This window comes from Aspergillus japonicus (assembly GCF_003184785.1).
Source record: "Aspergillus japonicus CBS 114.51 unplaced genomic scaffold BO86scaffold_5, whole genome shotgun sequence".
NCBI lineage: Eukaryota > Fungi > Ascomycota > Eurotiomycetes > Eurotiales > Aspergillaceae > Aspergillus > Aspergillus japonicus.
Genome location: NW_020291642.1, coordinates 1,155,249 through 1,167,168, shown reverse-complemented (window position 1 = coordinate 1,167,168; position 11,920 = coordinate 1,155,249). Strand labels below are relative to the sequence as shown.

The window sequence follows — 11,920 nt, the reverse complement described above, 5'->3', positions numbered from 1 at the left end:
AACGAACTCGTAGTCAACAAGAACACCGGGCCAATCAAGAATCCCCCAACGCCATGATGGAAACATCGAACAAGCAGAAACTCCAGCATGCCCCAGCATGCCCCAGCCCATCCCGTTTGATCCGGGAGTTCATTCCCATAACCGTACACCCCTATATATGTTGCTGAGAAATCTATGTGTTAGTCGTGTTCCAAGAAAGAAGTCATCCAAACAGGTTGCATTTCGCCGGCGACAATCCTGATAAGGATGGGAAGATTGGATAATCAAACACAGCATCCCAAAGGCGACGAAGCACGATGGTGGATAAGGTTTCCATACAGGTGAGGGGCCATATCTCAACCCATTCTCTGCTGCTTTGGGAGGGGGAACTTTTGCTCCCAGTCTATATTTTCGGGTGCAGTTTTATCGCTCATGGACTAGATCCACCTAGAAGACGTCTTCTGCAGCAAAATATCGTTTGCTTCTTCCTCGTGCGGCCACAAATTTGACCTCCGGCAGATTGGTATGATGCACTACATGCGGCCGGTAAACAGCGTCAACAGGCGCCTGCCAATCATCCAGCCCCAATGGAAAGTACTCGTACAACAAATCAGCACTTTCATTGGGGAAGGGAAGCGTAGACGCAAACGATTGCTGCATGTTCGTACTACCCAGTAAGGGCAGCGACGAAGAGGCAGATCGGGATGGCGCTCGGGGCAGTCCATGGGAGAGTTTCCGCATTTTCGCTGGGGGTGCAGTGCCGTCTATATTGGAAGTCCCATGCGACACTTCATTGCTGTACGATGCAGCCGATCTAGCTGATTCATGAATGTTGATGCTTTCTCCGCTCTCATCTTCGTCAAAGAGGGACAAGTTGATGGGAGCCGGAATGCTATTGTGAAGCCGTTGTGTATCCGTAGGCCGCGGGAAATCCGGACTTGATTGAGCATATACAGATGAATGAGGCAATGGTGCGGAAGTGATTGTTCCCCCCACGGCAGGCGAGATCTGTGTCCAGTCGGCGGTAGCCGGTGGAGGAGGAGCTATACTGCCCTGAGAGACTGCGGTCTCAGGTGAGCTACTTTTCACCGTCGTCTTGGCTTTAGCTGGTGTTAGGTTAGAAGACGGGGCAGAGTCACTGGTCGGTGTTCGGTTCACGCCAGTGGATTGGGTATTCTTTCGCGAAGCAGCAGCGCTGCCACTCAGAGGTAAGTCCTTGCGGGATTGGAAATTGCGTGGGCTACGACCCCGAACAATGACAGGACCTGAATGTACTTCGCAAATTGGAATTCTGGCTCCAGTAGATAATGTAGCAATGACTTTCAATCGAACGACAAAGTGTTGTTGGAGCTCTTTTCTTCGACCATTATTGGCTGTCGCGACGCGGAATTGCAGTCGCTTCCATGCGATTGGAAATGTCGCATAGTCGGTATCAAGATCCTGACCCGCCATAATGTCCAACGGGATCGGTGGCGGCTCCTTTTCGACTTTGGGATTAGCGGTGCTTGGGTTGGCACTCATGCCATTGGCTGTGACGCTGCTCTCATCCGTTGATTGATTCTGATTTGCGGCAGGTGTCTTCCAAGGTACCGAGATGATCTTGACCGAGTTACCTTCGACCGACTCGGTAGCTGAAACAGTCAATTCTTGGGCAAGGATAGGTATGCGGTCACCTTGTTCCGTCATAATATATCTCAAGCTTCGCGGTAGGGTCACCGAGCCGGTGATTTGAAAGAGATTTCGCCGATAGCAGGTCAGTTCCGCGCCTTGCTGGGGCGGGGCATTCTCTGTGGGCGAGGTAGTCCAGGGCGACTCAGCAAGGAAGAACATGCCATGCAATTGGGCTGCAAGAGAAACTGAGGTGCGCCGCAGTGAGTAGTCAAGCAATGTAAAACTGTAGGCCGGAAGTGAAAAGCTTAAGAGCTTGTTGTTGTGGTCGATTGAAGAGTCTGAAGGTTGCTCTGGAGGCGCGGGGTCAAACGCTGGCACCATATCTGTGAAGGGGTCCTGGTAGTCTGACGGAAAGCGTTTCAAGCTTGTGGGGGGTACGCCATGTTGAGAGAAGGCAATGTCGTCGCCGCTAGCCCGGGACAATGATTAGCCACGGTAAGAATGCAGATCAGGCAGGCATTACCACTCTCAAGGGCCCTAAATGATACTTACCTAACGAAGGGCTCCGACTCGAAAGTCGATCGCTGGTCAGGCATGTCCATACCAGGCATAGAATGGAGGTAGTCGGACCCCTGGAGATTGCTCAGAGAAAGCGGGCTGGCCAAGTAGGGCATAGACATAGTGTCAAAGCCCTCCATGTTGAAGGATTGGCCCTTCGGGGCTTGAACCTATCAAAAGACCAAACGCAGAAGATTGACCAACCGCCAAGGACTGGAAGCAAAGTGTCAATGAGGGCGACCCAGGGAGGAGAGGGTGAGGGAGAGTGAGGCGGCAGGAAGAGCAAAAGGATGTGAGAGGGCAAAGAGTAGGTCAGGAAGCGGCAGAAGAAAAGAGGATGCGAGAGGGCAAAGGGTTGAGTGAAAGGTAGAAGGACGGAGGACGAAAGGCGAAGGGTGAAGGGTGAAGGTTGTGGCAGGTAAGCAGGTGGAAAGCCAGATCGATTCCGGCGGGAGGGGTGTTGCGCTACGAGCGCGGCCGCAGAAGGAAGCCAAAGACGGGGGACATGAGGGAAGGACAGACCGATAGGGTTGATGTGAGTCAATGGATGGATAGATGAGCGTGAAGCCAAAGAAGCAAACGGGTGGAGGATACCGCTGAATGGGTGGAGTAACGTAACTGGGGGGAGGAGGGGAGAGGGGAGGGGGGAGGCTGAACAATGGTTTAGAAAGCCGGTTGCAGTGATGGTTCCGCAATCGTTCCCTTCCGGACTGTTGTGGATAGATAGCGTTAAGGCGCGGCACACACGCGCGTGCGGAGAGGGAGGAAGGGAGGAAGGAAGGAAGGAAGGAAGGAAGGGATGCAGTGTAAATCAGCAGCAGCAGGCGGAGGAGAAAATGGAAATGGAGAAGAAGATGGTTGAACCGACACCGAACCAACCAAGACAGAGAGACAAGCAAAAACTATGCGTAGATGCTGGAAGCCCAGCTCTGCAGAAGGATGGGGTGAAGTGAATATGTAATTACTGTACTATACTAACTTAGCAGCAGCAGCAGCAGTAGTAGTAGTAGTAGTAGTAGTAGTAGTAGTAGTAGTAGTAGTAGTAGTAGTAGTAGTAGTAGTAGTAGTCGTAGATCAGGGAGGTATCAAGCTGAGAAAGAGACCAGAAGAACGAGACAAGCACGAGCAAGCACGAGCAAGCAAGAGACTCCAGATTCCGAGAGCAGAGTGGATCGGATTTCCCCGAAGTCAGGAAGCCAAGCAAATCAAAAGGGTCATCGGGACCGGAGACGGGGAGGGGGAAGGGGGAAGTGGGAAGGGGGGGAAGGGAAGGGGGAAGGGGGAAGGGGGGGCGCATGGAGACTGGAGACTGGAGACTGGAGCTATGAGACCGACCGCGGAGAGGGAGTTTGGTTTACGGAGTGCAGTACGGAGCTACAGTAGTTAGGACTCACATTAACAACTCCACAACTTAATTGCGTAGATGGTTACTGTCGCTTGTGGATACTATAGATCCTATATTTGACATACTACTCGTTGCCTTGTACTGAGTAGATAGACTGACTCTAATTCACTTACAGACAGACTGGCAGTACTCAGTAGACTGCAGGTGGGTGGGTGGGTGGGACAGACAAACAAGACTAATCCATATTCAGATAGACCTTCGCTCTGCCAGGTGGAGGTATTGTATAGTACAGTCAGTACTCCTCTTAGCGCCTCAGCCTCATGATATCGCATTTGTACCTGAGTAGGCCCCGGTAAGTTAGCAATACGTATTGCAGGAACAAAATTGTCTCTAGAATAATGAGTCTATCCTCAAGAGGCTAACGGTGGATGAATAGAACTGTATTCATGAACTGTTGATTCAGGGAGGGGAGGAAAGACGAGGCCACACCGCTTGCCCAGAGAGGAAAGCGCCACTCGCCTCCTCCCTCTCGCCGCCACAGTATGTACAGCATAGTAGATACGTATGAGTGGGGAAAACCCTTCTTAATTAAAGTTTACCGTCGGTCAGCTTGTCTGGTGGAGCCGAGCTGACCGAAACTGCCCGCCAACTGGCGAGAGCTTTTCCCAGTGCTCGACTCACTCCAGTTTGGAGTCTTCTTCTCTCCTCTCTGAAATGACTGTGGTGGTGGTGGTGGTGGTGGTGGTGGTGGAGGTTACTGTGATCCATGGTCAGATTTCATGTCCTTGACTCCTTTGCTGTTTCCGGAACTCCACCCACCTCCCCCACTCAATCAGCCAGCTGTGAGACTGCAAAGGGCCTACCATTCCATGTCCTCCATTATTGTGGCCAGTGCAGGAAGAGTTTGGATTTTTCTTCAATCAGTGAAATACTCATGGAGGTACAGCACTACAATAATACACCCATCCAAAGACTAAAGCAGGCTTAGAGCTAGCTGCGTGTCTCACTTACGATGCTGTCCGCAAAAAGATGACTGGCTGAACATTGCGTGACTAGGCCGCTAATCCAGTCAACCATGTTAGAGCGCCGGCATCCGAAAACGGGCAGTTTATCAGACCCTGCGAATTCAGATATGCCCCCGTTGGATCGGAACGCTTGCATCGCCGGCGGAGGTCAACTGACATTGCTGTTTCGGCTTACCTACGGCTCTTTTGCATCTCTTCTGCATCTCTTCTGCGCCTCTTCGGTGGCTATGATGACATCATCACCCTCCCCCCCCTCTCCTTTTCCCCGAAAACAGAGAAAGAGGAAAGAGGGTGAAAACAAAACAAAAACGAGAAAACGAAAACAAAGAAGCTGGTTATAGCCCCAAAACTCGAGTCCGAATGCGGCCGAGAATTGCTTTGTTCGATGTATTGACAGTATTGACTGATATTTTACAGCGAGGGGACCACAGGATGCAAAGGTGAGAAGACTATATACAAAATTATCACACAGAACTTGAAGCTGAGGCTGCCCAGGAAGCACCCTCTACGTGGAAGGTGCCATGGTCCATGTCGCAGCATCGCAATTGATTTCTTCAAAGCTATACAGAGCACTGAAGCCCATGCCGGAAAGACAATCAAGATTGCTGTCACCATCAACCTGTAGCAAACATCGTCAATAACTAACGCCCATTGCACACCACTTCATATGTGGGAAGAATAACTCACACAGTCCATTATCACGGCCTCGGCACCTTGCTTGCGGATCTGCTTGATGCCTAGTAAGATCAGGCCCTGCATGACTGTAGCGTACTCGCCGACCGATGGAGAGATGACGAGAGACGAGATACCCCCGGCGGCAATTTGAAGCGATCTCAGAACCGGCATGTGCTCCGCTAAAGCTGCTCGTCCATTGTAGACAACTACGCTGCCCAAAATAGCGCCATTACCGGGGCGGGTCGCCCGAATGATCCCACAGTGCGGGGATCCTCTCAAAGCCACTTTGTAGATATCTAGAACCCCTTGCCTGGAGTTCGTTTTGATGTGGTCCAGAATCGAATCTGCATAGTCCCAGCCATGAACAAGATCATAGGCCACATCCGCGTTCTGGATGCCGTGAACCAAGCTGTCCGTTGGCGTCCAAGAAGACAAATTGCGCAGTACCGCGCTACAAACAGGCCGTGAAAGGGCCGTATTCCAGCCCAAGTTCGCAAACCATTGGCGCAGCCTCTTGCGGTCCACCGGGTTTGCTGACGGGATACCCAGATAAATCCCCGGAAGGCGAGAGCCCAGCTGGAACCGTTTCATGCCCTTCCTGTGCAGAAGAGTTCGGATGGCACGATTGTGGAGAGAATTCCCGATAGATAGCTTCCGTCTTGCGGGATGAACGATCAAGGACCCAATGACGCCAGTGCCTGTGGATCGAAAGTAATACGTGGAGCAGAACCCGTATAAAGCCTGGGTACTGCTGTTGCGAACCACAAAGTGTGCCTCATCAATCTCTTCTTTGCGGAGCAGAAAGCTGGTAGATGTCACACCTAGCAACTCCGGACGTTGTCCTTGCACACAGTCCTCTCGGACAGCATTCAGTAGGGAGTCTAAAGCATGCGCATCCCTATCCTCATTCCAGCTCTCTACCAGCCAGTGTTGCCTCGCCTGGTGAAGTTTTTGACTGCGACTTATAGAGCCCGGGAGTGACCCCACGGCGGTCAACTCTCCGTAAAGTACTTTAACCAAGGCCTCCAAGGCCGCATCGGTGAAGTCGTAAGTGCAAATATATGTTTCAATGGACAAGTCCATCGCAAAGTCATAAGGCGAGCTTGCTGCGACCACGATTAATGGTTTCTCACGAGGTTCGCCTGATGGAGTGAATTTGGATCTACAGATCATAGACACGTGCCTAGTAAACCCATGTTGGTACAAGTTCCGGTTGGCATCGGCGGTGACGACAATGACCGCGCTAGCCCGATCAATGAGATCCTCATGAATCGGACGTACACCGTTGGCTGTGTAGGATGTATGCAGAACACGACCACTGCGGTGTCGGGAAAGGGACCTTCCAAGCTCTTTGAAGACACTTTCGCCACTCAGTACAGATGCTGTTCGATCCCACGCGATCGGGTCAAGAGATACGTTCAAATGCTCATTCACGGAGCGCGATACGGCAGAAGCAGGCAACGGCTTTACCAATGGTGTCAAGAGAAGCAGCTCCTCATTTTGCTCGAGAATATTGGTCAAAGGTAGTAGGTTCTGCTTGTCTCGGACAACTGATATAGAACCATTGTATGCTCGTGTGGACAGACTTGTGTGGGACGGCTGCATTTGAGTGAGTAAAGTAAGACCAGGCGGGCTGAGGGCTTGCTCCCAAGACGTGCATTTGGCTTTCAAGCTCAACACTCTGCGAAGCGACTGCTCGATGCGCCCGCGCCCGATTATACCATTCTCCACACCTAGCTTCAAGCCACTGATGGCCTCTTGTTGAACCTGGAATGAGCGACAAAGAAGGATGATATCGCACCCGGCATTTTTGGCCATCACCGTCCCTCCACCGACGCCGATATTGTGGGTCAGGGCCTCCATCTCTAGGCACTCAGAAACGACCACACCTTTGAACTGTAGGTCTTTCCGAAGCAGATCATCAACCACTTGCTCACTAAGACAAGCGTGCATCACATTGACTCCGGCCGATGACATTGAAACGCCCCCTACCATCATCGAGTCCAAACCATGAAGGATTGCATTGCGAAATGGTACCAATGCGGTCAAACTAAGCTGCTCTAGGGACTCAGTAATGATTGGTACATCCGTCTGAGACCCGAGAAACTCCAAATTACCATAGGAGGGGAAATGCTTGCCGCATGTCACGAGCCCTGCCTTCTGATAGCCTTTCATGAATTCGACGCCGTACTGTGATACTTCTTGTGGGTCGTCTCCTGTGGTGCGGACGCCCAAGGGCTGATTGCGTACATTGGTAAGCACGTCGAGAACAGGACCCAAGATCCAGTTAACTCCTACAGCTTTGAGCTCTTGTGCCGTCGCCATCGCAACTTCATGGGCTAGGCCTTTGGACCCTGTCGCAGCAATACCCATCGCACTTGGGTACTGCCGGATGTAGATATCATCGTACAGGCTGTTCACCCCACCATTTTCCTGATCCATGGCGATTAGCAAAGGCACCGGATGGCCAGCATCCCGAGCGATTGTCTGCAGCTCAAGGACCAACCGTGTTGCATCTTCTGCAGCTAGATGTATATCAGTGCCTATGTCTAAGGACGGAATTGGGCGGCCGAGGGAAATAAGCCATCAACGAAGACCCCAATGAAGACGGTGTAGGGAGGGGAGTATATGAGTACATTTGAGATTTTTTGCAGAGAGCAGAACCGAACCGAGGTGGTAGTTCTCGATGAGCGACCGAATCTGAGGACTGACAGATGTTCCATCGAAGCCCATCATGAAAAGTTGCCCCATCTGCCTGCGCCATGATGAATAACGCAACTGTCAGCAGTGAACTGCTTACGCACCTACTAAATGGCTCGGGGAAGGCTCTGCTATAGGAGGCGCACCCTCCCGTCTGAAGACACACATAGAGAGACAGGAAGGCAAGTCCAACGGTGCAAGTAATGCAGCAGTATCAGAGAAGATGGTGAGGGACATTCGAGAGGAGCAGGATATGCCAAGACCAAGGTTAAAACCTACCTGTCTAGATCCTCCCAGCCAGGAGGCAGCATCTCTTTGGGGGCCATGAGGGCCCGACGTGGAAGAACTATTCCAAGCCAATAATGCCAGGGCGAAGATGGGTGTGCAGTGAAACAATGATGATGAGCTGCCGACGTCAACGGAGGCTTTGGAAAAGGGAGGGGTGGATAGTGCTAGAAACGGCAGTTTAGACAAGCTCCGAGTTCCCCAGGCGGAGCCCCAGGCAGGCAGGCAGGCAGGCTTTGCTAATTGGATAAAGCCAGGGGTGTGTCGCAAAGGTACCGTAGGAGTAATTTATTATGGGTTTGGAATCATGAATGACAAAAACATGAAGCGTGGAGGCGGGAGTACCAAGGAAGCAAGCAGTTGAGATGATAGCCGGCAGTTGAATAGCTAGAGAGACCAATAAATGGGAATCATTTTTTCATTTATTCATTCATTTGATTTCACGCATCCATTCAATCAATCCAGTCGTTCATTAGTTAATATCTGCACTTGGCGGGGGGAGATTACAAAATCAGATAAGTGAGAGGCACCATAACTGGATCTTTGACCCGAAATTTGCAAAGCGGAGAAACTTCAAGTCAGTAATGCAGTAACTTATTTGGTAACTACTAACTGAACGTGACAGTGTGTGAGGTGCCAGACCAAAGCCCCAATCAAACAGTGCCGTGCTTGGCACATGCGGGCAAGGGTCACATGATGACAAGATAAATGTCAGATGCGCACGGGATTGAGTACTGCCCGTACATACAGTACATATCCCCGCGTTATCTTCTGTATACACATACATAGTATTTTACAGTACAGAGCATCTGTATCTGTACTGGTTACTTTACAATCTTGCCGTTTCAAGTTAAAGGCAGTACCGAACCTGTCTGTTACCGAACAGGCCTGCGTACTCCTTCCTCCCTGCCATCGAGGGGTTGCATGGCTGGAATGGATCTGTAGAATGAAACACTTCCATCTCTTCCAATTTTTAGCTTTGGCCTGCTGCCATGACCGAATGCAACGGCAGCCTCTTGACAGCCTGGTGATTGATCAGTCAAAACTTTTTCTATTTTTCCTTTCTTTCCTTTCTTTTTCTCTCAAAAAGGTCAAGTCACGTCTCATAACCAACTTAGTTATCAAATTGAAAGTTCAACTCACTACTCTATAGATAACGATGGTGGATCACCGGTGGACCTTCGCTCTTATGCCACCTCTGTCTGTAACAGTATCTATCATGCTCGGTTTCCGACAAAGCTATTCGTAACAAAGGCCTTCTTTCTTATGCACTGCTCGTCGTTCCCCTCCATACTTATCTTATGGCAACTGTGACAAAATGGGGCACATGCAGCTGTAATCTCTCCGTGGTATGGCCACTGCGTCATCGATAGCTCCACGCCTCTAGTGCACATGCTTTCATATGACTACTAGAAATACAACAGGCTCAGTAGACGGTGCTTAGGATAAATCAGTGGGTATGTAGGCTGGCCTGGCATCATTCTAAGTGCCGAGCCGAAATGATTTCGATGGACGTCACTTACAAAAACGTCCAGACCGAAGTAACATCATTCTGTCGCACCCCCCTTTCGTTCCCCATAAATTGAAACTGTTAAAGAGCCATGGTTTGACAGCAAGCTAGTGGCCACGCTTCTGTCTACTCTCAAGAACTTACAAAGTGCTACAATTCCTTTCATTCTCGTCCCCAGCCAGGAGCTAGAACTAAACTCTACGCTACCCCCAGCTTTCTTTTCGCCCTCCATTCCCATCCTCTTCTGTTTCGATATATCTTCCAGTGCTATACACTATACACAAGTTTCTACTTGTCCACTAGCTGGATTTACATTTGGCAAGCTTGACTCATACCCATTGGTACTTTCCTTTCCCGGCATTGGCCAAGTGTATCCCCGCACAGCGGAACATTTTTCATAATGTAAGGTGCTACATATCCTTTAAACGTGGATCGAGACTGACTCTATTTCGGAATAGGCGAGTTATCATCCGCAACACTGCTCTGGAGGCTTCGGAATATATTGCCGATTATATCATCAGTATGTAGATGAACCCCCGGCCCCCAGTCTGAGGCCTGAAAAGTCGATCGTGTTGGCTCGTGTGCTGCGACTCGTACCTTTACGTGCACCACATCTAATCTTCAGGCAGGCCGCATTCAGAGATTTCAACCAACTGAAAACCAACCATTTGTACTCGGCTTGCCAACCGGAAGTAGTCCGGAGATCATCTACAAGACTCTGGTGAGCCGGCACAGGAAGGGCGAGATATCCTTTAAGAATGTCGTAACTTTCAACATGGTACGTATATTTTTCCCTCCCGCGAAGTTGCATGGGCCTTTGTTGACCGAAGCAGGACGAGTATGTCGGATTGCCTCGGGATCATCCAGAATCATACCACAGCTTCATGTATAAGCATTTTTTCTCTCATGTGGACATCCCGCCCCAGAATGTTAACATTCTTGACGGTAACGCTCCGGATCTCGCAGTCGAGTGTGCTTCTTTCGAGGCCCGAATCGCTCGGTACGGCGGCATCGAACTCTTCCTAGGTGGTGTGGGCCCCGATGGACATATCGCCTTCAACGAGCCAGGCTCCTCATTGAGCAGTCGGACGCGGGTTAAAACTCTAGCGTATGACACGATCTTAGCCAATTCACGGTTTTTCGACAATGATGTGGATCAGGTACCCCGACATGCATTGACTGTTGGCATTCAGACCATTATGGAGGCACGGGAGGTGGTGATAGTTGCTACCGGTGCTCACAAGGCTCTCGCAGTGGAGAAAGGCCTTGAAGGGGGCGTCAATCACATGTGGACGCTCTCGGCCTTGCAGTTGCACCCACACCCACTCATTGTGTGCGATCGAGATGCGACTCTGGAGCTGAAGGTCAAAACAGTGCGTTATTTTGAGTCTATTGAACAAGCCGGTACAGATGCGCGCACTCAAGGCCCACCTCTTGCTTATCGACCTCGAATGTACGTTCCCGGCCCAGTCGGGTTGGGCAAAACTCATCAGGAACTTACGCCGCAAACTACACCACAAAAGGTCCCTAAGGATTTGAGAATCAACACGGAATTAAGTCGCTCGATGGAAGACGATGAACTAACACCTGACAGTATGTCCTCACGAATGGTTGACTCGGCGATCGGCGGGCTGGATTCAGCATTAAAGGGCGATTTATTTTTCGACCGCATGGGAGCTAGGGTTCTCTCACACTGATCGGATGCCTTAGGGAAGTAACAGAATTTGGATCGGCAGTTATTTTGCTGGAGAGCCGCCGAAGGTAAAGGGAAATGTAATCTGACCGCGGAAGACTGAATACAATTGTTTGCTTGACATCATTACTCAGTTGATTTGTACTTCTCTGTGCATGGCTTTCTCAAGTTAGTTTGAAATTCCTCGGAAAGGCCATCTTCGCAGAGAAGCTGAGATGGAAGATTGTTTAGCCGGAGAGTAGAGATCAGCTGTGCTCTGTTTTACTAGACAAGAAGCATACAAAAGCACCATCTGCAAGCGGTTGTTTTTTGAACTTGGGCGGCAAAAGAATTGCGCGCTCAAGCCCAAACTCATGGGCTACCTACAGATTCCAGGGTGTGATAGATTGGCGATTGTTAGCCAGTGGGATGTGCTGAGCGCGATCTCGGACAATACTACTACTTCCTTCTCAAACAGACTAAATTGCTCGAGTCAAGGACTAGTTAATTCGTACAGTACTGTAGAAAATTCCTACACTGGATCAAACACTAGCTATAAT

The 11,920-nt window shown here is 50.4% G+C and overlaps 3 protein-coding genes across 3 annotated transcripts; 1 reads left to right on the top strand and 2 right to left on the bottom strand.

Annotated features, from left to right (window-relative positions):
* Window positions 1–268: 268 nt before the first annotated feature.
* On the bottom strand, window positions 269–2,714 carry BO86DRAFT_167846 (PhoG like DNA-binding family protein). The gene is made up of 3 exons (XM_025666481.1): window positions 2,671–2,714; window positions 2,143–2,361; window positions 269–2,059 (listed from the first exon to the last, which is right to left on the bottom strand). The coding sequence occupies exons 2-3, from the start codon at window positions 2,286–2,288 to the stop codon at window positions 427–429; spliced, it is 1,779 nt and encodes a 592-aa protein (XP_025531770.1). The 5' UTR covers window positions 2,289–2,361; window positions 2,671–2,714; the 3' UTR covers window positions 269–426.
* A 2,196-nt stretch (window positions 2,715–4,910) lies between these two features.
* BO86DRAFT_354759 (putative beta-N-acetylglucosaminidase) lies at window positions 4,911–8,714 on the bottom strand. The gene is made up of 4 exons (XM_025669598.1): window positions 8,173–8,714; window positions 7,830–7,948; window positions 5,206–7,718; window positions 4,911–5,137 (listed from the first exon to the last, which is right to left on the bottom strand). The coding sequence occupies exons 1-4, from the start codon at window positions 8,217–8,219 to the stop codon at window positions 5,024–5,026; spliced, it is 2,793 nt and encodes a 930-aa protein (XP_025531769.1). The 5' UTR covers window positions 8,220–8,714; the 3' UTR covers window positions 4,911–5,023.
* Window positions 8,715–9,644: 930 nt separating this feature from the next.
* BO86DRAFT_354755 (putative glucosamine-6-phosphate deaminase) lies at window positions 9,645–11,670 on the top strand. Its single transcript, XM_025669597.1, has 4 exons — window positions 9,645–10,090; window positions 10,147–10,208; window positions 10,318–10,466; window positions 10,522–11,670. Coding segments are annotated over exons 1-4 (1,077 nt in total). The 5' UTR covers window positions 9,645–10,088; the 3' UTR covers window positions 11,386–11,670.
* Window positions 11,671–11,920: the final 250 nt, after the last annotated feature.

Bases quoted from the DNA above. Each gene is read 5' to 3' on its own strand.
- BO86DRAFT_167846 (XM_025666481.1), bottom strand. From the start codon at position 2,288: ATGGAGGGCTTTGACACTATGTCTATGCCCTACTTGGCCAGCCCGCTT. The intron at 2,060-2,142 runs GTAAGTATCATT...GTCCCGGGCTAG, and splicing joins GAGTCGGAGCCCTTCGTTAG to CGGCGACGACATTGCCTTCT.
- BO86DRAFT_354759 (XM_025669598.1), bottom strand. From the start codon at position 8,219: ATGGCCCCCAAAGAGATGCTGCCTCCTGGCTGGGAGGATCTAGACAG. The intron at 7,949-8,172 runs GTAGGTTTTAAC...ATCATGGCGCAG, and splicing joins GGCTGGGAGGATCTAGACAG to GCAGATGGGGCAACTTTTCA. The intron at 5,138-5,205 runs GTGAGTTATTCT...TGTTTGCTACAG, and splicing joins AGGCCGTGATAATGGACTGT to GTTGATGGTGACAGCAATCT.
- BO86DRAFT_354755 (XM_025669597.1), top strand. The intron at 10,209-10,317 runs GTATGTAGATGA...ATCTTCAGGCAG, and splicing joins TATTGCCGATTATATCATCA to GCCGCATTCAGAGATTTCAA. The intron at 10,467-10,521 runs GTACGTATATTT...TGACCGAAGCAG, and splicing joins ATGTCGTAACTTTCAACATG to GACGAGTATGTCGGATTGCC.